This window comes from Nomia melanderi, chromosome 10 (genome assembly GCF_051020985.1).
Source record: "Nomia melanderi isolate GNS246 chromosome 10, iyNomMela1, whole genome shotgun sequence".
Lineage (NCBI taxonomy): Eukaryota > Metazoa > Arthropoda > Insecta > Hymenoptera > Halictidae > Nomia > Nomia melanderi.
Window position 1 is genome coordinate 9,414,241 of NC_135008.1, and position 26,758 is coordinate 9,440,998.

The following is a 26,758-nucleotide window of genomic DNA, read 5'->3' on the forward strand; positions in this document are numbered from 1 at the left end:
TGACTGATAATACTTAACTCTTAACGTTTTATCTACGGGTCACGGAAAATTTCGATGTTTTAGGTTTATGCATTAAAGTTGATTACTTATTATTCACAACCGTCCTATACGAGCATTACAATAAAGTGACACAAATGCAACATTTCTCGATACTCCGAGTTATACATAGAAAAACCGTGCGATTGATATAACTTATTATACAATCGATATTGTTGTAACTTTGTTCGGGTTATTCTAGATTCGCACAAGGATCGGTTACATATATAGAAATATTTGTAGATTTTCGACCATCAGTTACATGAAAGCAAAAGAATGTTTCCCCGAGGAAGACCTTGGAATCATTCGGAGAAAAAGGCGACCGCAAGAAGTCATTCCTGTCGCATCTTGTTCAACCTTTAAAGCCATTCGAATTATCACGTCCCAAACACGTCTCCGCGCAGCAGTGAACGCCGTGATAGCTTTCAACCCCGGATTAGCGACATCTGAAATTTATTTATTCGCCAAACCGACAATCAGCAAATAAAAGTGTGATCCAACATTCCGTTGGCAAGTCGCGCGATCCTGAACACGATAAGAAAGCAAACGGTTTTCAGTAAAATTGTCATACTTCCTTACGAGCCTACGGGCTTGCCGGGAAAAAAGTTAATTTGAATATTCCGGCGCGCCAGTGCCGCGGCGCAGGAAGTTTGAACGGGTATTTGAAAATTTCCTGCATAAATTATGCGAGACATATCGGAGCGGATTTCATAAATATTAATACGTCGGGAGAAAATTCATCCGTCGCCCCGCTTTCTCCCCTCGCTTGAGTTTTGTTCGCGGATATAAATATATTTCCGGGGCGCATATTACCCGCACCAAAGCGCGGCGTTTTTAAGGGGCGGCCCAGGTAAAAGGGAAACCTGTCCCAGGCGGAAAATTTCTGCGGTCTCGGGAATCCTTAATCTAGTAAGTTGCTACATTAAACGGGCATCCTCTCTCGCGATGAGAAAAATTCCGGTCCTGGGAGAACGTTCCCTTACAGATGGATTTCCTCCTATTACTATACAAACGTGACGCGCCATATATTTTCCGCTTTCGCGGAACATTTGTTTAAACACCCACACCCGACATTCTTCTCGGTGTTACTCACCGCGCAATCGCTTATCGAGGAAACCACTCGCCGCGGACCGCACGAAGCGATTCTTTTAAGATTGAAATCATTAACGATACCATAAGTTTCATCATTTTTCATACACTTACTTATATCAACAGAATTATGTTCTTCTAAATAATAATAAACGAAGCTCCTTTCAATCCTTTAAAAACTATGAATCATTCATAGAAAAACAAGGCATCTTATCCAACTTCAGCTTCTTCCTGCAAAGTTCTTCGTCAATTCCGTTTTCCTAAACTCTATCCGTTTATCCTCGAAGTATGGACAGGGCAAGTCCTCGGCCCCGCGGGTCCCTCGACAAACGAATCAAGAGGAGCATAAGGTAGGTATTGAACTCACCCTGTGAGGCGCCCGTAGAAGTCGATGCACCGCCGCGAGCTGGTTAATTAGTGGCAAGGTCGCGCTGAAGGTGTGCACAGGCGGCCTAGGCGGCTCCGGATAGGAGCTCGCATAGGCGAACGGATCGACGTCATTCAGATACTGCACACGGCACGTCAGAGACATCTCGCGGGCCCTCTGTGTCTCGGCCGTGAACGGCCGATCGTCCCCGGATAGCCCTTTTTCACCGATCCAAAAAAGGCAGCGCACAGTTCTGTCCCCCCCCGTTTGAACCCCCCCTGTACCCTTGTTTTAAGGTATCTCTCGCGAGCGCTCCGCCACCGGACCGCACGACCGCTTTACGCGAACGCACGAACCAGTTCGTCGTACCGCCGATTTATTTTCATTCGAGTCGCCCGGCTGCAACGAGAAAACGAACCTTGCTCGCGAAGCCGTCCCTCTCTCGCTGAACCGATCCCTAGCCCCTACCCCTGGGCACCTCGCTCTCTCGCACTCTTTCTCGCTCCCTATCGCTCTCTCATTCTCACTCTCTCTCTCTCTCTCACCCTTTCTTTCTCGTTCGTGCGCGTAGGACCAATGTTCCTTCTTCCCCCCACGCGGCTCTTTCTTCCTCCTCACGTTCCATTCGCGTCTACCGGCTCGACGACGAAACAGAGGCTCACGTGAATACCTTGATCGCGGTGAACCGATATTCTTTCTACCCGGTCGGGCCGTGCGCCTCGGTTTTCTTATTGTGAATGGGAAGAGTAAGGACGCGCGTGCGCGTGAACGAGCGAGCGAACGCGACCGTGTGGAAAGCTGCCGATTTATTTTCGTGAGTCGGAGAAACGGCGACGGGAAAAGAAACGTTAGTCTCGTTCCCGTTCATTGAGCGTTTTGTTTCGACGCTAGTACGGTAACGCCTCGATAGTTGTAATAGTAGTACGGTAGGACCTCGATGATCGTAGTTTCAGTAAAATGGAATCTTGATGATAATCGTTTCGACGGAGCTGCGTCTCGGTAACGGTAGTTTCAATGTAACAGAGCGTCGATAATTGCAGTTTCGGTACAGTATGACCTCGATAACTGTATTTCTAATACAATGGTGTCTGATAGTTGAACAAAAATGGAGCTGAAAATGCGCGCAAGCGTCATCGAGGTCGATGAAACCAACGAGGCAGCTAATTTTCTAGATTCCAAGTATCGAGGCCGTACTGTATTCGCAAGCGAACGTTAATCGTTATCGGGTTTTCCGCGGAAACTGTTTTCCGATCGTATCACCGTCAAGGAAACGTCGAACCTAAATTCCTCGACGATTCGAGCGCGAAACGTAGTCGACGACTGAACACCGGAAACGTGGATACGCGATATTTCGGTCGGTCACGCGTGAAAGCGACGACGTCGGAATGGTAACAACCTTTGACTCCCGACATCGTCGTCCCGGTGAATAAGAAACCGTGTCGTTTCCAACCGGTCGACGACCTTTAGATTTTCCTTTCACTCGTTTGTCGGCTGGTCGGCCGAAAGTCGACAGATTGGTGGGAGTAATTTTCATTACACACCGTCAAGGTCACTAACACCTGGGAATACTCGGTGACTCTGATTTTGCCAGCGTTACCGAGAACCGATATATTCAAAGAAATTGAAACGTACCGAAAAAAAACATCGGAATACGCAAAGATTTTGTGTAATTATTTGTTCAAGTTTGTTTTGTCTGAAAATACGTCATCTGTGCTGTGTTTTAATTCCAATCCCGAGATCTAAGATAAGAGCACGATGTTAATATTCCTTATATCGATAGTTAGTCGAATACATTCGCTTTCCCTCCGACTTGCCGCGTAAATTTTTCACCGAGATCAAGTTAGGTAACCTAAACGACCCATATAAATCGTGCACGGCGTTCGATAGTAAACATGTTGTAATTCCACTTGGATCGATGATCTTTAATATTTTCACGTTGAAATCGGCCGGTCAGGTGACATTTTATCTCGTACACGTGACAACAAATGGCGTTCGGGCCTCTTTACGCTATCTGCCATCCATAACATCAATTTGCAACAAATGACATCTCGAGCGGAGAAACCAACTTAGGCCGCTTACTTTCTGCCCACCGTGTACTACAAGGTGAATTTGATATTGCGAACATGAAACTGTTTTCGGTCTCACGTACGTACGCACATACACGTTATCATTTATTTGCTTCCTTGTGAACGGTATTTTGCTTATTTAACATACATAGAATATTGACAGTAATAACATGAAAGGGTGAAATTCGTTCAAAGTATCCTTTCGATTTTGCCTCGACGAAACTAGATTTTACCTGCTTATTTATTAACCCGTCCGGGGATTTCTACAAACCTCCCGGGAGTCCAAGGATTTATCTACTTTAGCCACCGAAGTAGAAGTTATAAATTGATAGTACGATATCACAACAAATATTATTTATGGTTGAAAATGTCGGTAAAAGTGACCTATGATAAAGTACATTGCATCATATGAACAGTTACTTGCATACCGATTGATTTAAAAGTAAAAACGAAAACACGATTACGCGTATGTGTAATTAACCACACCAATCTTATCTTTCGCGTGAAATGAAAGAGATTTCAATATCTGATAGAATATCAGATATAGATCTCCAAAAAGTATCTTAAGTCATCTTAAATCAATAATTGTCGTTCGAGTGTTAATATATACCGTGAAACCGAGTACCGCAAAATTTTAAAATGAAACGAAAGTACCTCAATGCGCATGGTAGTTAGATCGCGTCAAAAATGGTGGAAACAACATCCGGCCGATTTGCGATAGAAATATTATTGTTATAACTGTATGAATCTTGCGAGAAAACAAAAAAAAATGATAAAAGACGAAACTAAAAAAATTTCGCCACTCGACTGGAATGAATTTACGAAGTGTCAATTATCTACGCATGCCGAGCCGTCTCGTCATCCTCTCCCGTACTCGCATTGTTCTTAGCCGTTGCACGGGGCTCTAGCTCTTCTGCGAACCGGCTCGATGAGGAGAAAAAGCGAGAGAGGGAAGAATAGAGGACAAGGGAGAAAGGGAGAGGCCAGGTGAAGCGTCAGAAAGGGCAGAGAAAGAGGGAAACCGTGCGGCGGGGAGGAAGGGAAACGGGTGGAAGGTAGGTGGAAGAGAAAACGAGTCTGCGCGATGCCACCGATCGGAGCTGAGTAAAATTTCAAGAAAAAATATTCCAACCGCTTTTCAAAATACCGCATATAACGCACGATGCGTATAAAATCATGCTCTAATTGAGTAAAAGTGAGCCGAGGACAAAAATCAACCGGCAGTCATCGTTGCCTGCATACCCAACGTAAGACCGCAACCTAAGAATCAAAGGATCGACCAATCCAGCGTAGACCGATGTTTTTCTTTCGAGCCGTTTCACTATTCTACGCCGGTGCCAACTTTTCAGAATAACAACTGAATTTCACCGACCTCGCGTCTGCCTTTTCTCTTTCCGCAGATTTTACTATGCAAATCGACTTCTCGCTAGAAAATACCAATTCCCGGAGCATTGACATAGCATCGCGCAGCCCCGCTAGCCGACCGAACAAATAAACAATGGGAACCCGATACGCCGATCACTTTCTAGGTTATGGGAAGAACCTTCTTTATCGATAGTTCCACGCTCCGCTGTGTTTACATTGTACGTACGACCAGGACGAAAAAGACGTTCGAGGATTGAACAATTCCGAATACGAGAATTCGAAATCATTCCAACGCGTCCGAGGAGGTTAAGTGAGAACCGGAACGTGGAACTTGCGCAGGAGGCAGGACAACGTTACGGGAACCATGACGGCGCCGAAGGTGATCGCCGGAGATGGGGAGAAAAAGTGAAAAAAGAAGAGACAAGAGAGAGAACGTGGATCGGATCTATCGTCGCGCGGGGACTAACCTAAACTCCAAAATAAATAACACGATTCGGAAGGAGAGCCGGCCGCGGACTGGCCAAACCAGTCGAAGCATTCCGACGTTCCAGGAAATTAGTGGCGATACGAACGGGCTGAGCATGTCTCCTCGTGGCGCATAAAGGGGATTCGAATCCGTGGCGAGGCGTTACGCTTGCGTCAAAACACTTCCGTTGATGTCACTTTCGTCCGGCTCGTTCCACCGTTCACCGTGACATCGGGCACCGGTGGTAACGTCACGTCACGCGGCACCGTTTCTCCTCTCCGGCTCGCGATCCGCTCGGATTCTGTGCCGTCGAGCCGAGACGGAATGGAATGGAATGGAACGGAACGGAACGCGAGGAGTAGATACATGTAAACGAGAAGGTGCATGCTCCGGGATCGGAATATCGGAGTCTGCGCGACAAAAACTCACCTCGTACGAGCGCGAGCGACACGCGCGCTTCCCGCGCACGGAAACGCGCGTCACCTTTGACCCACGACCGCGTACCGACACTTGTTGACAGGACAACCGTGGCCAATGAACGCGACACGCGCTCGGAACGACGTGAAACCGGGTGAGACGAGAGGAGAGAAAGAAAAAGGGAGAGGAAAGAATGGAGCTAACGAACGAACGGACACACCAGCCGATAACACAACGTGCCTTACCTCGCGAGCGGTCGCCGCGACACTGAACGTCGCGGACACCTGTCGCCGCTGAGGCGACGGTGGCGCCGCCACGTGGACAACCCCCTCTCTATCCGGCCTCGTGTACAAAGAGCACCCCGGTATGCTGGACACAACACGAGAATCGGACAAATTTTTACCGTGTTCCATGGATCTGATTCTATTAGAATTCCAGGGGTTATAGGTGAATTTCAGATGATAATGTTCGGAGATGATCTAATGGATGTTACGTCTGCAACACGGTAAACTTTTTTTTATAGAAACATATAGAAACGTTCTATATTTGAAAATTAAGGCGACACAAGTTTCTGTTCAAAGGAATAAATTATTTAGAGAGAAATTTCAACTTAGATACGCGTTTCAATTGTTTCGAAACTGGAAACTATTGTACGTTCTTGTATTGAGGTTACTTCCATTAAGGCTATTTATGCAGATCCTTCAGTATGCATGAAATCCATTCTCTGCATCACTGCGAGAAAAATCAGCGTTAATAATTCCCAATCGGCGATACAACTCTCTCCGGCATTAATAAGTCTCAAGGTTGCGCTCGCGACTATAAACCACGTACGTTTTATCCCGAACAACTGCTGCCACGAACCGAGCAAGAAACGGACGGGGAAAACGAAGGAATGTTCTTTTCTGACGAAGTTACTGCACCCTCACGTGTTCAACACGCGGTCGAAGGGAGAAAGGCGTACCGCAGAGGGACACTAAATTCCGCAAGAAAACGTCGACCGGTCTGGGGAAGAATTATAAAACAGTCTGACCGCATTGTCCACGAACGTCGTCCCGAGTAACCGTGCAAACACGGTCGTTGTTTTGCGGTCGACCAAAAACCGACGATATTGTCGTCAAACAAACTTCATTCGTTCGGTCGGAATGACCCCTATCTCCGTGTCCCGTTCCGACCGTCTTCACCCTCGTCCTCTTTTTTTCCGATTTTCCGCAAGATAGCGAAGGCGATGGTTCGCCTCCGCGTTGCTTTCAAGTGTAGGGGCTTTCGTGGGCGTCGCGCGGGGAGCTGAGGAGCCAAATGAAACGGCGGGGATGGTAATTGTGTGGTGAAAAAATAATCAGCTGGCGCAGCACGTAGAGCGTAACCGTAAGTGCGCGGGTGCTCATTGTTGTCCCGGTACTACGAGGACCCCACGAGGGTGACAAGCTAACAAAAGGAGCTGCTGGACCTATAGAAACGTGATGGAAGGTACCGTGCACGGGAGGGTGCCATCGCAGCTATAAAATTCTATACCCCGTCGGGAAAATATAACTGACTCTGCACCGGGACTGCTAGGGGACGACCAATTTGTTTCGCATCAGCTAATCTCTATTTTGTAAATAATTGAAAATGTTCAGAGTCCTCAAATCTCGTTTAGTTTATGCAGAGTATCTTAGAAGGTGACTATAAGAAAAAATATTGTTTCTCTATTTTCGTGTCTACAGTTGTTTTGCATTGGTATGAAGTTTCTTTAAATTCGATGGAACTTGGAAATATTCAAAGAACTCCCTCTGCGTTATTAAAAATTCGGTGCATTCCGAGGCGAGTGAAAGAAGACGCGACGGTGTGGGGGAATGACTCTAGAAGACCCCTCTGTTGGTAGCACTTTGCGTGCAAAACGGGAAAAAGGAAAAGGGAGTCTGGAGCCAAAGGAGGGTCTCTTGGGCACATCCCTTATGAGAAACAATAATGTCGCGCGCACCACCACTCGTAATGTCGTCTACCCTCCTCTTGTCTTTGTTCGTCTAGCTCTCCTTTTTCCTCTGTTTTTTTCGAGTACGCGTCGTCCTATCCACGGTCACCTACACGCCTTCCCCCGCCGGCTACTGATCATGAAAAGAATCGCACGCAAATAATGAACGCGAAGAGTCGCGCAGCTGGAAAAAATACGCGCTTTGTCACGTGTACAGCTTTCATCTGCTCGTCCACCATAGGCTTTCGAACGGAATGATAAAGCTTCGCGCGTGTCACGCGTTATTGTCAATCTTAAATATCCTGAGAGAAGGAACGCTTCGTGAAACAGCGGTAAATGTAATGTGAAAGTGTAGATTGGAACGATGTCTACGGCATTAGACATAATGACAAATGATTAAACAAACTCACCGGAATGTAGCCATCGGGCTGTGGTCTCTCATTGTCCCTGGAGAAAATTTTTGCATTATGATCACGCATCGACCCGGTTTAGGGATTCGCGTTTGATTATCGATACGAAACATACCGATGCCGCCGTTGTATCACCGGCGTCTGTGGTGTGCTGTCGTGAATGATTACTTGGGTGGCGTCGATTTCTTCGCATTCTGAACTTTCCTCCGAGGAATCTGTAAAAACAACGATGCAGATATTACTCTTAAAAGAAGAAAATAATGGTCTCCCGCGAAATGAAACGATTGCAACATCTATACCTTCAACTTGATCTACGAAAGACTATCAGATAGTACAGTCTCCATTCAAACTAACGTGTACATACTATGCAACAAAAGAAAAATAAATACTTTAACTACGTTCAATGAACCTAAGATGGAATAACAAAGAGGTTATTCCTAGTTATTCCTAGATGGAATAACAAAGTTTCGCAATAAATCGTTAATAACACTCAACGTTCATAAATTCAAATTTCTAGAAAATCCGTTGGGCATAGAACCGAGGTACAACCGATAAATTCTTGCGAGGGTTAGTACGGCCGATGAGCTCCAGATGTTCTGGCAGGCCATTAAGCTTAATTTAATTCAAAGTTCATCGAGACGTGAGCGGCGATTACGCGCCACCCGCAGTTATGGTTCGTTGTTCCTGCGCGGCCGGTGACCCAAATTCCCTTTCATCGAGAGGGGAATTGCAATCACCAAAATCTGTTCGGTACGAACTGCGGCTCTAATCCCGTCAGCTCCCCCTTTCAGAGCGGCGTGCGTGCCCACGATTCAACACCCATCCATCGAGCATACCGCAATTCCCAAAAGGAAGGATCCCATTGATTCCCCTCAAAGGGACACTGTCCTCTCGTTAACAGGGTCGTGGCCCGAAACTGCTCCCCGTCCCCGATAGCCCGACCGTATTTGATTCAGCCGGTAATTCGACGAGCGCGCGGTTGTAACTACAAGCCCGCGCGACGGCCGATTCGCAAATCACATTAAACTCGTTTCGGACTCACCCTCCTCGATGCGTTCGCGTTCGCGTTTGCGGATAAGGGACACGACCGGGCTAGGACATAGGGCGGCTGTGTCGCCCAGCAGATCGTCGATGTTAGTGTGCTCGCCGATGAACAGCGGTAACGTGGACGGCCGTTTCCTTGGTGACGATCTTCGTGGTGTCGGCTGCACGTTGTCGTAAGGAGAGTTTCGGCCACCGTAATTGTCCGGCGGGTCCGGCGGGTTCTCTACCTGGAATAAAGACGTCACCCTTGTAGCCAGAAGATATCAATTTGCTGAAATGAGAAGGAACTGAACATTAGCGGCCGCTGTTGAGTGATCTCACTTGTTAGTGATTATCGACACGTCGATATAATAGCTCTGATTTTCCGACACCGTTATAGTCTAATGAAATTTTCATTAAAGAATAAAAACTGTAAAAAAAAGCAGTGCTCCTATTCGACTAATGCGCCTAGTCCCCATTTAAAAACGTTACAAGTCAGAAACGAGAACGCAAGAACTAGTCAACAGTATACACGACCATTGTTACCCAACCGCAAAACGAAAATCATTCTTCATAATTCGTAGCTGTTACTTTCTAAGATAGTCCAAGCGTTCTTTCGGTCGATCGATAAGGGAACGTTAGGTGAACCTTCGATCAGATAGCGGGCACGATCAGGGTTCACGAATTCCCGGCGACCTCTTAGAGCCACCGCTCAATCCCTTAATCAAGAAGCAGGGGACTTAATCCCGCCATCAACTTTGTTTTCTCACCGCGGCGCGAGGGCACGCTAGCTTAAAGATTGATCGCGTTGCGTATTATCGGCTGGGAGCATCGGCTCGTCAGTTAGGGGCCGTTAAATGAATAATGCACGGTATATGATCGCATTACCCCTTCGGGACTGGCGCGATCCCCGAGTGGCTCGTCGGGCGGCGGAGGCGGAAACTCGATAGGGAATCTCGAGAGGCTTCTCCTCGCGTATATCTCAGGTTCAGGGTGAACGCCAATATCGATTCTCTCGAACGACTCGGATGAGTCCGAAGTGCTGTTCGAGGTTTCCACTGGGATCTTGACGACGCCTTCAGGAACATTCGACGAGCTGTCCATCCACCACGCTTTCTCGCCGGACTCGATATGACTGATTTTATGCATGTTCCTCCCGTAAGTCTGACTGCTGTCGACTTCGTCGCTGTGGCTGACACGCGGACTGCTAGTTGCGGTCGTTGCCACAGGAATCACTTCAACTCCCTCGGGCACGTTCTCGGGATCGTCGCTCATCCACCAGGCCCGTTCACCGGATTGCTGGTGCTTGATGCGATTCCTTCTGTCGCTGGACCGGGTGCTGCACCGGTTGGACCCCCTCCTCGAGATCGAAGACGCCGAGGAAGATTGTTTTTTCGGTTCCTCCGATGAAACATTATCGTTCGCGTCTAACCACCACGCCCTCTCCCCCGATTCTTGCCTCCACACCGCTGCGCTCGATGATCTCTTCGGCTCTTCCGACAGTACACTGTCGTTCCCATCCATCCATCGAGACCTGTCACCGGAGTCGTGTCTCGATGTTATGGAGGAACACTGTTTCTTTGTGTCATCCGACCGAGTGCTGTCGTTGGAATCCAACCACCAAGCTTTCTCTCCCGATTCCTGCCTCGAGGTCGCTGAAGAGTGTTTCCTCTGTGTTTCCTCTGAAGCTACGCTGTCGTTCGAGTCCAACCACCAGGCTTGTTCTCCGGAATCTTCCCGCCACACTCTGTATTTAAATTTACCTGGAATCATAGTATTTCGAAAGTACTTGTTAGCACATTGTTCAACCTCTTTATGCAGCTAAGTATGAACAATTTGAGAGAGTACGATTTGAACAATGCAAACACGACATTTTTTATAACGAGAATTAAACTGATCGCTCACCATCGTCAGGTAAGGTACAACTGACGGTCGTCTCTTGGCTAATGTCGTCGTTACACACGCTTATGGTTTCAACACCCTCAGGAACGTTGTCGGAGTTCGGATCCATCCACCATGGCTGTTCTCCGGAATGGTCGCGTCTGATTTTCCCCCGACTCTGCCTTCTGTCGTCGCCTCTTTCGGAGTTCGTGAAACTACCACTCTTCGAAGGGCTCTTCGACAACGACGCCGTGCCGTTCTCCGACCTCCTGACGTCCGAGTTCTCTTCGTTGGAGTCCAGCCAGCTCCCGGATTTCCCGGATTCGCCGGAATCCTGCTGCTTGTTCTTAAAAAGGTTCGTCACTGGCGCGAGAGCCCTCATCAGAAATGACTTTGCCTCTTCCGTTTTTCCAGATCGATCGCTTCTGGACCTCGGACTGGACGGTGGTCGGGGTGGTTTGTCCATGGTCAGGGACATTTCGTCGGCGGACGACGCGACGACGCTCGTTCTGGACGACCCGGCGCTAATCTTGCCTCTCTTCTCGCGGAAAGGCGACTTGGACGCGCGTCTTCTCCGGCGTCTTGAGCCAGGTTTCTCTTGCTTCTCGTCGTCCTCTTCGCTGCTCGTCGAATTTGACGAGTTGGACTCGGTGTTGCCGCTGGAACTAGAGCTTCCGTCCTCTTTCTCTCTTGTCCCGGACGGTGATTTCGATCCGCCCCTGAATTTTTCGGGTCTCAACGAGCTGCTCGAGCTGCTCTTGCTCGTTGTCGTTTTCGACGCGCTGGAAGGCATCCGTAACCTCGACTGGCTGGTCTTCAGAGAGCTCGAGGATTCCGAGGGTATAGCCTGATTAAGCGGTTCGGAGTTCGGTTCGGACTGCGAATCTTGAGAGCTGACGGACATACTGCGTTGGTTCTTCTTCTTCCTGGTCAGCTTCGACTGCGAAGGATCCCCGTTCTCCATGTTCAAGGTGGACTTCCGGAAATCCTTGTTCACGTACTTCACCGGCACGAGGCACTTTGACGCGGTCGACGCCGTCACGTCGGTCTTCGGCACAGGTGGTTTGCCACGAGCATCCGGTGAACCGCCCTGTCTCAGATTCACTGAGGATGCGGTCGAACCGCTCGATGATTTGCTCGGCGATGGCGACGGTGTCGCCTTTATTTTTGAGCCTTGACTCGTCATCGAACTGGCTGACGACGATTTCGATCTGCCAATTGGCACATTTACAGCGGACCCGTCTGACGAGTCCGTACGCGTCATCTGACGAGGAAGATTTCTCGGAGTGCCGCCGCGTGACTGAGGCGTCGCAGATCGGCTTAAGGGAGATGCGCTGCGAAAAAGACATTAAAAGTTACAATTTTATAAGGGAAATTAAATCACGACGCAAGGAAAAGATCTCGTCATTATCATATTTCGGTACCTACTTCCTATTCTAATCTCATCGATTTGTCCTAGGCATACAATTCTCGCAATATATTAATGAAACTAAAATAGACTCGATTATAATAATCTGACTTTACATGATTGATGTAAGAAAATTACAACTGAACAGTATCTTCCATCGTCGCTATTCTCTCCTCCAGTGTTAGAGAGCCAGGTATAATTGCATCCGCATTTGTCTAACGGCATTGAACTTAATTGCGCTCGACAAGTCTTTATTATTTCTCAAACGCATAGAACGTCTACCTCTGAAGCGAATCCTTCCCGGCCGAAGTACTGTCGCGCTTCGAGGAGGCAATATCTTCACTTTGTTCCTGGCAATATCCCTCAACTATTCTTGAAGACTCCTCCGACCTGGAGAATGCGGCGGCGTCGGATTTAGGTGTCGAGCCCCTCCTCTCCCGTAGCCCGTCGGACTTCGTCGACGAACCGGACGAGGACTTCGTGATCTTCGCCTCGTTCTTCATCGGACCGCGACCCAATCTCGGTATAGACGGTCTCCTTTGATTGCCTTCGCTCTTCGATGCAGAACTTTCTCTGCTGCTGTGCGTTTCTTCGCTCCTGGAAATACTTTCCCGGGAGTCTGACGACTTCGCGACAATGGCCGACTGCTTCGGCGAGCCCTCCCTCTTTAGCACGGTCAACGGGTCATTGTTGAACGCCTTCGAATTGGAAAACCGATCGTTTCTCGCGTCCGACTTGCCGGCGGGTCGGGAATCCCCGCTTTGCAGTTTGGCGTTCGTTTGATCCTTGCTCGCGTTCTCTTCCCTCTGCGCGGCGCCCGTCTTCGGGGGATCGACTTTCACGAGCGTGGAGTCCGCGCCGGCTCTCGGGAATCCCAGACCACCGAAAACTTTGCCGGTCTGCTCATTTTGGCTCCTGCCGGCTTGGATTTCTTGACTAGACGCCGGCGACACTTTTGCCGCGGAATCGTTCCTGGATGCGATCCCGTTATCGTTCGGCCTGCTAAACGCGAAGCTGTTCATCCGGGCATTCGCCGCGCCACCGTTGAAGCCTCTGCCGTACACCGGACCCGCGCTGGAATTCGACGAAGAAAATTTGTCGAGATACGACGACCACGGCGACTCGGAGATCCTACCGCCAGCACCGAACCGCGAGAATCTTGAGCTGTCCTCGGTCCTCTCGCATTGAACCTCTTGGTCCTTAGTTTCGCTTTTTCGTCTGGCGCGCGTTACTTCTTTCTGATGAGAGATACCTATGTCCGCCCTTCTGCTTCTCACGTAGGACGACGACGCAGGCGGACTCGGCGACGTCCCTCTGGTAACCATGGTTAACGTCAAGGTATCATTGTCCTGAAGTCTACTGTCCGCCTCTAGACCGTCGCCCTTGGCAAATGGCTCTTGACTGGAATCTTTGTCTGAACTGGCCCTCACGTTGTCCTCGTTCTTCGAGTTCGCCGGCATAGGCTTACTGCCTGAAGTTCGGAACCTGTCCGATCCGGAGTAGCTTATGGCTGAGGGAACTCGGTCGTTGCTGCTTCTCGACGAGAGGAACCGGGAACTAGCTGTCGAGCCGAATCTCGAGATAGGCGCCGAGCTCGACTCGGAAGCACCTGGAAATGATAAAGTTACATTAATTAGACTCTTTAGTAATCATTGTTTACTTGATATTATAAAATTTACAATATTACATAATTGATATAGGTTCCTTAAAACAAAGAATATATTTGAAACCCTTTGCGAGCGATTTCTTAAAGTATAAGAAACATTTCCTATAAGAAGCTAAATTGTACATCAAACTTTTAAATATTGGAAAATAAGAAAACTATAGTTTTTATTATTCGAATAATTAAACCACTTTGTTTAACAAAGTTCGTGATCGCCAATATGACATTCGTTCTCAAAAGATTAATCTCGGGAGGAGCAATCTTTCTTACTAGAATTTGCACCGGATCGGCTGTAAGAAGACGCCCTCGAGTACACCCTGAAGGAGTTCGACTTCCCGACGCTGACTTCCGGGCTGGGCTCGCGAGAACTCCTCCCGGAGTTCGAGCGTAATCCTCGATACGAGACCGGCGGATGATCGCTCCGCTCTTTCTTCTCGATTCTACATTCGTTCCCATAGCTCCTCGCCAGGCCTGATCCGGGATACGTGCTGGATCCGTATCGGGATACTCCGTCAGGCTCTCTGCTTTTCTCGCGTGAAGTGGCCCGGTTATATCTGTCCAAGACGGAGGCCGGCCTGTCTGAAGTTTTCGCAGCTGGGTACGAGTACTTCTCGAACAGGGAGGATCTGCTGCTCGATAATGGACTTTTCGCTCTTACGTCCTCCGTCGATGACCTGCCGGCGTGCAGCCGGCTTTTATCGGCTTCTTTGGTACCTGAAAAGTGATGCCTTGTCAGTAAGATTCCTGTCTTCCCAGAATTTTAAGAGACACATGTGTGTCCGCATGGTACTCGTAATTGCTTCAGAAGCGAAATTACATGTAAAATGAATACTAGAAGAAAATGAAACTAATAGCGGAAAGTATTCATTTGAAAACTAGCATTTAAATTTTTTATTTAGAAACTCGTCATTCGAAAAAATTAATAACTAAGGAAAACTCATCTTGACATTAGAAAATAATTTTCGTATTACAGTTGCAAAAGCTTCGATTTTCTTACTTAACCTTCAATATCACAGAGTGGAAATTAGAGTCGGTAAGTTCGAAATCATGCGAAATAATGGAATATAAGAAACAACTGACCGGAATACTTGAAAGTAGGTTTATCGTCTGTCTTCTCCTTCTTCAGGAACGCGTTCCCGAAACCGGAGACTCTTTCCTTGGCTGGCACGCGGCTGGAACCAGAACCGATGGAGGAGTAGCTGGTTCTGCAGCTCGGCAAGCCGCTTCCCGCCGTTCTGCCAAAAGTACTGGAAGCGATGCCGGTTCTGGATCGGTAAGCACCGCCATCACCCTGCGAAACCATGGATCGACGTGGATCAGTTACCGATTCTCGCGGTCCGGGAACATTTATCCGGCACACCGTTACTCTAGGACGTCGATCAGTCGAAGTTGATCCACGCCGAGGAGGCCAGTGTGCCGGAAATGTCCTTCACTCGATCGTTGTTCCGCGAGCCGGCAAAACAATCGGACCCGGGTGAACTTCGTATCGGACCCCGGAGTGAAATTACCAATCGAGATCGGCCATTGTGGAACACGTACGAGTTCCCTGTTTCCCTCCCCCCGCGAAAGATTTATGCGTTGCCGTCCCAGGGACCGGAATATTTATTAACCGCGATAGAATCTCGCTGTGAACTTTAGTTGTCCCGGATCGAACTCGAAGACCGGTGACGTTACGATGAAGAAAGACACGGAACGGTAAATTGGAATAGAATTACGCACGGAAAGATTGAGTTGATTTATTTGAAAAATATGCGAGCATTTGATTCGAATTGAAGGGATAACGATAAAGAAGAAAATCTTGAAAAGAAGAAAAATTAATTACAAGAATACCAGATGTAATCGTGAACAGTTTAGTTACGTTGTTGAAGAGAATGGTTGTATTTCATTAAGATTACAGGGTAACCTGAGTTTAATTTTGATCGATGGCACTGACACTTAAATTACCACGGTTTTTTAGTCATGCTGGTAGAAATAATTGGAAGGGAAGGACACACAGAGCGAGAAAGATACTTTCGTGAAACCCGGATGAGAGCGAGACGCATCATCTGCGCATAGCTGAGGCCCAGAAATGATAATTCGCACAATTAACATAAGTTTGGCGGATTGCCCTAAGCTCGAAATAGACGGCACGACCTCGCCGGGAGTAATAACCTTCCTGTTTCTCTTGCATACTGGGTGAAGCAAATAAAACCATTCCTTTTCTCAGACTATTCAATTATTTCACTTCCGTTCCAGATCCCAGCTACTAATACAAAAAAATTTTTTAAAAGATAATTCGAAATTCTATGGACTCATAATCTTCACTACACAGATTAGAAAGCTTGAAATCGACATAAGACCATTAATGAGAATAAATTTATCAGTCTATCACATCTTTGACAGTTACCAATTATTTTCTGTAAAGATATTTTGTTGTTATTTGAAATTTCAAGATTTAATAAATAAAACTTCAAGTATAATTGCATCCATATTGACGTTGAACTAACAATCACTTTAGAAGCAAAAATTTTCACTCAAAATCATTTCTTTCTGAAACCGATCGTGCACAGGTTCTCATTCTCAATTCATTACCCTAACCTCCTTATCCGTCGGTTTATTTACTCCGATTCAAGAAGACTTCAGGCGATACCGGCCAACCAAGCATAATTTCAATTTAAATTCAATTACATCCTAAAGCTTCAGCATCTTGTGCGATCGCGTTAAGGCGAGATCTAGCACGGAACGGTGGGTCCTTCGTGCTCAAACTTTTAAAAAGTGCCCTTCGTTATTATGCTAATGCCATTCGGGGTGATAATGGAATTACGAGAGGGACGCTCCTTAAGACCGTTAAAGCGATTCCTTTCAACGGAAATACCAAAAAAAGAGTGGGGGGAGGCGGAAACGATAAGTCCTTTCGACCGGTTTATATCTGGCCCATTATCGCGCCTCGAGTCTTTTCACACGCGAAAACGTGGCTGCTCAATGGCAACGTATCGCGCCCTCGATTTCTTATACGCGAGCGAGAGCCATGATCACGCATCAAGGATTTCCTTGGTGAATTTACCATTCTCAACCCATTCGAGGCCAAGGTGTTTTGAAAAAACGATCCCTTAGGGTCAAAACCTCTTTTCGATTTACATTGAAAATGTAGAAACAATGTTTGTTATCTTATGAAAACTTATTTTGAGGTCTTACCGTGAAACCAATACAAGTTTAAATCTTTACACGACGCAAATTAAGTAAATTCCATTAGTAAAAAGGTAACAATGTATTCATTCTGTACGATAACTGCTTTTTATTATTGCATTTCATTGTTTTGAAAGCTTCTAGTTGCTATACAACAATTAATCAAAGATAATCGCATCTCAGATCGATCGTCAAAGTTACTGCCGTTCCCGAGATCGAATATAACGCGCGAGACTAAAATCCCGGTACGGACGGAAGATCGAAACACGCGATTCAATTATTCGAAAGACAGAAATAAACAGGTATCGTCGAAACAATAGTCGCGATCAACGAGAAAGCTCGCATGAGGAATAACTGGCTCGCGGCGGCTGTCGGACGATTTATCTATCGATGAAGCGGGGGTGGTGTGGGTGAGGTGGCGAGGCTGTAAACAGCCATTTTTATGGACGATAAAGCAATATCGAAAGATTTCCCGGTCGAGCAGCTTTCAATTCGACGAGCTCAATGGAAAGCTTTTCGGCGTGACGACAAAATATTGAGAAACGGCAGCTAAATGGAGGATGGGAGGCCCCTCCCTTGCGGTTCCTCGCAGGAAAGAACAGGCGCGCTCACAAATTAGTCGTCGCCGGTTAAGTATCGATTGATTGTTCATTGATCTTTGATAAATTGATACTGAGTCGACTGTTTCACTCCTTTCCCATCGTTCGCAGTCACGAGAGCTATTCATATCGATTCGCCGTTTCTTTTTTTTTTTTTGACAATTATCGTGATACCTTTTGCTCGCCCTTTTGTCCTCCGTCGCCATTTCCAGCATTCGCCGATCATTTTATTTTCAAGAGCCACGTTTCAATGCGCCTGTCTCTTCAAATAGTCATTTCCGATCGATCGTTCTCTGGTCTTATTCAATTTTATCGGATCCAGGAAAGATGCATAGAGCACTTCGTATAAAGTCACGCGAATGGAAATGGCAGCTTACCGCACGCCTTTCGGTAGTTTGTAATTCCGTGTTATTCCTGATTTCTGGAAGCCCCGTCGCTTGTTGCTACTAACGACAGGGTGATAAATCGTTTTCACTCTAGGACAGAATCTCTCTATTCACATAGCCTGATTCATATTTGTCTAGGGCTCGCGTTGCGTATTTACTGAACACTCGACTGTTCTAGAATTAGCGACAGAATTAGGACTGTATTAACGTTTGATAGATCTGTTGGAGTGAATTGTTCTGTTAGGCTTTTACAGTTATTATATTTTATATTCGTGTATCATTTCCAAGTACAATTTCGTTAATTATCTTTAAATTTCACTCGCGTGAAACATTTATATATTTTATTTCCAATATGAAACGTATTTTAAATTGCAAGGAATAATTTGCTACGATATTGTAACAATCCCATTAATCTTTTTATTACTTCAGTTTAGTAAATTTAGGTTTCGGCTCGGCATCGATGCTCCCGGTTCATTAGCTGCATTAAAATACTTCCCGGTTCATCCCTTGATCTCGAGCTTCGATATTAGTTCAAGAAGTCACCATAAACATCTTGGCAGGCAGCCCCGGCGGTCTTTGGCTAAATTCAGAAGGCAAAGGTTTGCCAAGAAGTCGAACGGGAACCTGTTACGACGTCCATTATCGGCTTTACAGTGGTTTACTGGATGATCGCGAAGTAAAGCGGAGAACTGCGAGCAAGAAACGTTCGTCAGAGAGGGAAAAACTTCCCTGATACTCTCCGATTCTGGAAATTTGTTTAATATTTGGATTTTCCACCTTCAATCACGGAATCCTACGATTCGAAGCACATTGAAACAAAAAATTATCAATCACTATTAGAAACGCATAATTTAAAGTAAAATGAAAAGAATTACTTCCACGCTCTTAACATTTACTCATCGGATATTGTTTAAAAAAGATTTATAGTCTTTCGTTGATTGTTTACAATAAATAATTTATTTTTTCTTAATGTTTGTGTTTTATTTCAGATTCTCGTATAGAGGACTGTGATTTATAGTGAAGAATTCAGACAACCTGTATAAGGGAAGGAATCGTCTCGCGAAATTAAGTATTTAAACATGAACTAGGGAGTAAGGGTATTTGTATACGAGATGCGTGCGATCTTAACGTCGCTGATGAGGATGTGGGCGCCCGATGCGCCATGATACGAGCTCAAGGGGAAGCCGACTAATTGAAGAGTGTCAGTCTGATTTAACCTCCGTCGACTCGTCGCATTATTATAATTTACGATGTGCCACCAGTTGTCACGAGCTACGCGGAATGAAAGAGCAGCACCGGCATTCGGGTAACGAAATGATGTTAATACTCGCTGGTTTTATAACAGATCGTTTTAAACGATAGTCAAACGCTTGGCAGAAACCAATACAATCGCGAAAAGATGTGTTGCATTAAACGACCTGACGCATTAAGATTTGATTGCAGATGGGATTGAAGATTTATGGAAATTGGAAGGAAACAACTTAAAAACGCATTTGCAAATTTAATATTACACCGCTCGTGAGAACTTCATACGTGAAACTGTTATTAGTACGTCTTGGAAGTTCGTGCACCCGGGATATATAAGGTGCGACAAAATCAAACCATCAATCTTTGTGCATACGTTGCTTAAACTAGAAATTATAGGATGACGTATATAATAGGATTTTTTTCACTCTGTTTATCATATTGAATATAGAATTCGTTCTATTTTTAATCTTGCATTTTTATTGAAAACTATTTAATAACTGCAAATATTTTCAGTGAGAGAATCAAATTGAAATTGGAAGACTTATAACGTTTTATGCTTTAATCACATTTATATTTATTCTATTCATTCATTTCCTCGCGTAAACCGTAATGTAATTCGATCACTCAACTTCGTACACCCTCTATAAGTTTAATCTATCTCGTATCCTCGACAGGCACGCTGTCTTCCACAGCGGAGCGTCAGGTTGCTTGGCATTAGTCTACCTTTTATATTTATTCTCTGTTCGTTGGTGGAACACACGGTACCTTGTATCCGTCATTCTCAGTCGACCAGCTTAAACGTAATTCATCAACCGACGCCAACTTTACTTCATCCTCTAGAATTGCATTATATATTCCATCATAAAGTTGAATTCAATGAAATATTACCACGGGAACAAGTGCGAAAAGCGTCGCGCCGCTTTCTTTCCAGAAAATATGGCGGCTATTGAATGGAAGATTACTTGGGGAACAGAGAGACGCCGGAGGGAAAGACAGCTTTTTAACGTTAAAACTTTCCTCGAGGGCTCGAACTTTAAAATTATGTACAAATTAGCGATCAAAGTGCTTCATGTAATACATAGTGTTCCCTGAATTTGAGTGAAAATTCATTTTGATCAACGACTACGCGCGAAGATTATCCAAGAGAATTATCCGTAAACTCTGCTTCGTGATTAAAATATATTAAACACGTTAAAGTGAAAGATATATTAAATATTTCGCTAACTTCAAATATATTAAACATTTCGCTATATTAAAATACATCAAACATTCCATTGTTACTTTACTATTTGAATAAAATGCAAACCTTAAGCAGAATTAGAGATGTTACTAGTCCGAATGTAAATATTTCCAATGAATAAATAATCTGTCGAACTGAAACAGCGAAGTTGTAAATGGACGCAAAGGTTGCTCACGTATGTACACTCTGACCGCAGAAGGGATTGTGTGATCACGATACAACGCGACGTATGAGAATAGTCGGATTCATTGAATATGGAAATAGGGGACAATGTCTTTTACGATGTTCCCCTTTTGAGCACCGGTCTTCTGAGGTTTCATTAAAGGTAACGAACCGTAACTTTTCCCTTTGGAGACGCGATTCGGTTACCCCCGCTTCATCCGCGCAGGGACTCGCTTCGAGCCGAAAAGAACGAACGTGAAATTCCCTCGTATATTCAATGAAAGATAGCTTCAGCCAGTGGATCTAGGAATTTCGCGCTGTCTGCGCGGAAATTATTTCTACCGGCAATTCCAACGAGCTTCCGGCCACGCGGATTAATACGTCGAAAGTAATGCCTCCCTTTACGACGCGCGGAACACCGCGGAAATGGGATTCGGAAGGCAGGAAATTTAATTTTCCCGCGATGTTATTCACTCAAAGAAAATACGCGCGTTTCCCTTCATTTTTAATTCAGATCCCGTCGACGGAACTGCTTTCTTGGTTCTAATGGATTCGAACGAGCACGAGCTTCTTGATTTCCATGCGTAAAACGAATGCGACTTTATTTCATTGATCCTAAAGAAGAGAAATAATAGGAAAGAAATGAAAGAACATTTGAATATGTAATTTTATAATTTATGATATGAGGTTGTTGTTGCAATACTACTTTTGTAATAGAAGTTTCCTTCTATTGTGGTGGAAACAATAATATGGATGTAATTAGATTCACCGTGTAAAGTCGGTATGATGCTTCTTTCTCTTCTTAATTGAAGAAACCTCTAGAATAAATAATATCGAGTAGGAATAATAATGTTCGTGTTTATCTTAGGAACTGTCGATTGGGTAGGTTCGACGATCCATTTCCAACAACTGTTATTTCATGTTTCACGTGTTGGTCACCGGCCAACTTTTCCTGTATTTCGATTCCTGTATGTCGAAAGTGAATCTCCAACGACGTGTGCTAAACGAATTTTTGGCAACAACTATGTATGCCGTTGATTTCACTTCCTGATTTGCTGGATGCTCGTGCTATTGCGCAACCTTTACTTTTATCTGTGATTCACTGCTCGTACGATCGAACCGTCCAGTGAAACTTACGAAGATTCAACAACGTAGTTATGAGTTACGACAAAATCAAGGTTTATTCATGAATTTTATATCAAGTGAGGAACAATTATTGTATTACTTAAGTCAATAATGCTAACATTAACAATTAACGCTAAAACTACCGAGCATTTATTGGGGCTGATATATAATGTTTATAAAAATTGCAATAACATACTTTTCCCGATTTCTTCAGATTTTTATTTTAATGTTTAAGTGGGACTATTTTCAAAATCATTTCGGTTATAAAATACTTTGAAAATATCAATATTTTCAAAATAAGAAAACTGAAACCAGTCATTTTGACGGACACGGCAGTTGACATTTCATCCAACAAGAGTACCGAAACAAACGCATTATTATCATTTGTATGTCTCTGTGGCAACCAATTAATTTCAGCCGGAAGCCGCATGGCAAATCGTTAAAGTCAAAGACATTTAATGAAGTTACTCGGGATTCAAGTGCCGAAGTCTTCCAATGAAAAGCTTCTACGCCGCGAAAGTGGCGACGAGAGAATGTCAAGAACTAAACGCTCGGACGGAGAAACAGCAACGGCTTCGCCGCGTAATTGGAAAACTTCCGGTGCCCTATAAGTAGCCGGAAGTTGCCGTCGAAGTCGGCGGATCCGGTACGTATCGGGAACGATAGTCCTCTCGATGCAGCGACGAATCGATAAATTCACTACATCAGGTTACAAATAAATGAATTTTTCGACATTCATAGCATCTTTTTAATTTCATATCACTGGAACATTCCTTATTTAGTTACTTCAAATCCCAATTAAATTTTTAATTTTCTGTAAAGGTAGTCGCCCTCCAAATCAGAAAAAATTGTCTCCCAATTTATTTTCACCTTCGCCAGCACGTAAGGTTGAAATTACACGAGAAAACGCAGGAGAGAAGAAGACATCCGGCGGTACTTCACGCTCTAGTTTTTTTATTCCAACTCCCCTTGACCCTGAATAATAGATCAAGCTGAACAAGAAATTACTTCAACCGGGTCTTATGACGTTTTCTACTTCGCGTATTCTAATATTTAATACTGTTCAATGTTTCCGCCCAGCGTCCTCGTTCCTGAATCATTTATCCGGCACAGAGGCGCGGCGGAAGTTCCTGTCTCTACTTCATCTCGCGACGTTTTCAACTTTGCACCTCGTAACATTTAACGTCCTGCGATATTTCCGCTGTTAGCCTCTCCGGAGTTTACTTCTAGGAGATTCATTTATTATTCCTAATGTCTTTACTCCTGTTGTTCACTGTGTTGCTCCTGTTGCGTCCAGCCTCGTTATTATTTCACACGCAATCGTAAGTCAAGGACGGAGTAGAAAATTCTGGTAGGAACGTGTGCCGGGAACGGCCAATTTGCAAGTGCTGCGTATCGCGGCGGCACGAGGAAGCCATCGGAGACCTGTCCACTTGGAAGACCACTCCAGAGACGAAAAGATAGTTGGCAATCTACCTCCCTAGGGCGAAAATTCTCCGACGCAACGCGAAGTCTCACGTAAGGGTAGTCTGGATGAAAAAAAGAGGAGGTGGAAGGAAATGAAAGAAGTAAGGTATCGCGTGGAAAATCTAGGCGGAGCAGGAAAATGACGGAGGAGAATAAGAGGGTGAATAACATATAAGTAAATAGTGAATAAGAGAAATTTGTAACTTGGTTTAGCTTCTTTAGTTTAATCATTTTAATTAGCGTATGTATTGTTTTGTCTTTGTTCAATTAGAAATTGATTATTTTAGGGAGGAATCAAATGACGCAAGAGAATGATGGAGTAAATAATATATAGAATGAAATTGGAGACAAATGGAACTCGAAGCTTGTTTTATTTTCGAAATTTTAATTTACTTTTCAGTTTTAGTTACCATATGTGTATGTTTGTTTTTGTTTTGTTTGATTCAAAATTGATTATTCTATAAACGTAATTCTGTTGTGATAGAGCAACGAGTTGTAAATTGTTTCGACGCGAATGGAAGTGTCAACGACTCTTTGCTTAGTTATTAATATGACCCGGTTCGATAAAGCGATCGGTGGGACAAACAAGTGAAATGAGTATTTCAATTTAGAGGAGTACCCAGAATGAGTTTGATCGAGGACCTTCTGCCATCTTGCTCTGTAGATGTTATCAAGCAGGAACGAATCCATGACCATAAATCCCTCGAGTCAAGTTGAAGCCACTCGAACTGACCTCGATAGTTCTACATCACTCTACGTTACCGGCGTCGATATTTATAAAACGCAATGAATCAACAGTTATTATCGCCATTGTATTTTTAAAACGTTATAACCGTGTACAAGCATCTTCGTCTTTTCAATTACTTCATCCGGAAGGTAATTCCGTTGTTTTACGTAACACTTAACCTCGAATCGCTCTGCACATTGCGTTCGAATATTTCCCTTCCTGTCAGTACCATTTATTAATGAATGAGTCGAAGTTAAGTTACGATGCTTTTAAGAATGATTCAATCAACAATTAAGAACGATTCAATTTATAATTATAATAAAATTTAAAATGTTTACTTTCGTTATAATTTATGAGAACGATCTATTGACAATAATTTCGTGTGTCAGAGGAAACATAATTCATCTGTGCAGTAATTGCTTTCATAGTATGCTTAATAGAGGAAATTCTAGGTTTATGCGTGACGACATAAATAATCTTCAATTCGCTGGTTAAGATGTTAGTGATATGCTCGCTGAGTAGAACACAGACGCCATTGAGACCACGAGATCTGACAAATAAAACTTCAAGTCTCAGAGCTTAATGCACACAATGAAAATCTTCAAAGATAGAGTAAAAACCACTTTATGGTAAACCATATTTATCTACCGCGAATTTTGTGAGTACTAAATCATGTAGATTTAATTGTTGGATTTTTAGGACTAATCAAAATGATCATTTCTGCTTTATATAATACATTTACACGTAAATGCGCTAAATATAACGGACCAAACACGTCAATGAAATTTTTATTGCACCTTCATAAAATGTTTTAGTTGCTACAGTTAATATTTACACGACTCTATTCTATTTAAAGGGGGGTTGTGGAAACATGAATTTATATAAACGTCCACAGTCCGGCCGTTCCCATGGGCCATGAATTTTAAATATTTGACTGGTAATATTTACAAAGCCGCTCGTGTCCGTGTGTCACAATTTTTACAACAGAATGAATGTTTCTCTAGAATTGTTTTTTGTCGAGTTTTTATTAGCTGGGTGGGAAATAAATGTCCTATCACCATTCATATCCATAAAGTGTTACAGTTTTATACAATTTATATACACCAGAATGTGGCTTATTATAATACACTTGACTTCATCAAATTTTGAACATTTCTGAAATGTAACAAAAATAGTGATATCTTCAGAATGATTTTTATGAAAAAGTGACCATTCATTGTACCAGTAATTCTAGAAACCTAATACGAATAGTTAATTTTATGTAATTCAGTCTCAGCAAGATGACTTGAAAATACACAGAGTTGGAACTAAAACTCTATCGCATTCGGAAAATCGTGGATCACTCATCAGCGTGCTCAATACAAAGACATTTCCTGCAATTTGGCGTTCCCCGTGAAAAACTTCTGCACTCCGCTATAAATCAACATCCGCGCGGCGTTCCCGCGGAAGATCAACAGACGATCCTGTGTGCATCACAAATTTCTCAGTGCCGGGCTGCAGCGCCGTGTTCCATCAAAACAAGACGTCAGCGGCTGGAAAATGGTCGGCTTGAATTTCAGTATTTTGTAGCAAGAGCAATGTACCTGAAATGATTTTCGCTACTTCGCCAATTTCTCGAAAACTTCGCCGTGTCACTTTTGGCCCTGTCTACATTATGCGTCAACCAACTAGAAAAGAATACACGACTTCTGACATCTCAGGAAACCTGTGCAATTACTTTAACGACCGTAAAAGCATTGCAATCTTAAAAATCTCAGGTTCATACAGCAAAACCTTGATTCAATTCTAGGTTTACAGAACACAACAATTTTACGCATATCGAATTTTACAAGCATTATTTGGCAGATATTCGATTTTGATTGATGCAATTACACGAATATCTCTTACAATCGTCTATCTTCAAACCTCGAATTACCAACATCTAAATAAATTAACACCGATTTCTCTAGGAACAATAGAATAAACTGTGCAATGAATCTCCGTAAGCACAGTGTTAAGTACAAATGTTTAGTTGTCAATCTCAGGTATCTCTGCATAAACATCCAAAGGGTTGTTTACACTTTTAATCGTTTCATGGACAATAAACCATCCAGCAGTCGGGCCGAACCTCAAAATTGATTTCGATGCAGACAATTGATCCGCGAGATCAGCTGTGTTTGCGAATCGCGTTGTTGTCGTTTCTGACAGCAAATATTGGCCGTCGCTAACAAGACAGCGACGTTTCGAATGCCTCGCACGCTGCCCTTCTTCCGTCACGGTTTTCAAACCTCTGTTTCACTAGAACCAGCCCCGGTATGTACCGTTGCGCAGCGTCAATTCGATTTTCACAAAAACGCGGCGCGACGAATTCGTGTACAGGCTCGCCGACCGAGTTCGTCGAATATTAACCTCCTCCCCCTGCCCGACCCCTTTCCTGTGGACAAAATATAATCGATAGGGCACGTTTGCCAGCAGCGGCTTTTGTTGTTTTTCTTTTGTAGGAAAATCCATAGCTCGG

At 44.4% G+C, this 26,758-nt stretch overlaps 2 protein-coding genes across 9 annotated transcripts in view; both read right to left on the reverse strand.

The window, feature by feature from the left end:
* Fhos (Formin homology 2 domain containing) overlaps positions 1–6,045 on the reverse strand; it is a 231,842-nt gene extending 225,797 nt beyond the window's left edge. For 2 of the 5 annotated variants that reach the window (XM_031983118.2, XM_031983117.2), the window contains exon 1: positions 1,493–1,766. In XM_031983118.2, the coding sequence (XP_031838978.1) occupies positions 1,493–1,657 (165 nt within the window). In that variant the 5' untranslated portion in view covers positions 1,658–1,766. Of the gene's footprint in view, positions 1–1,492; positions 1,892–2,037; positions 2,142–5,495; positions 5,747–5,818 lie in introns of those variants that run through there. The other 3 variants (XM_031983115.2, XM_076371721.1, XM_076371720.1) reach the window with 3 other exon arrangements.
* The window catches only part of LOC116429783 (uncharacterized), a 71,754-nt gene that overhangs the window by 34,593 nt on the left and 10,403 nt on the right, over positions 1–26,758 (reverse strand). For 3 of the 4 annotated variants that reach the window (XR_012999591.1, XM_076371717.1, XM_076371718.1), the window contains exons 2-9: positions 15,223–15,433; positions 14,413–14,856; positions 12,762–14,088; positions 11,096–12,405; positions 10,079–10,953; positions 9,210–9,438; positions 8,283–8,382; positions 8,168–8,204 (exon numbers count right to left, since the gene is read on the reverse strand). Coding sequence is in view for 3 of the 4 variants with exons in the window: in XM_076371717.1 (XP_076227832.1) it covers positions 8,168–8,204; positions 8,283–8,382; positions 9,210–9,438; positions 10,079–10,953; positions 11,096–12,405; positions 12,762–14,088; positions 14,413–14,856; positions 15,223–15,433 (4,533 nt within the window). In the remaining variant the exon portion in view is untranslated. Of the gene's footprint in view, positions 1–6,200; positions 6,302–8,167; positions 8,205–8,282; positions 8,383–9,209; positions 9,439–10,078; positions 10,954–11,095; positions 12,406–12,761; positions 14,089–14,412; positions 14,857–15,222; positions 15,434–26,758 lie in introns of those variants that run through there. The other variant, XM_076371719.1, reaches the window with a different exon arrangement.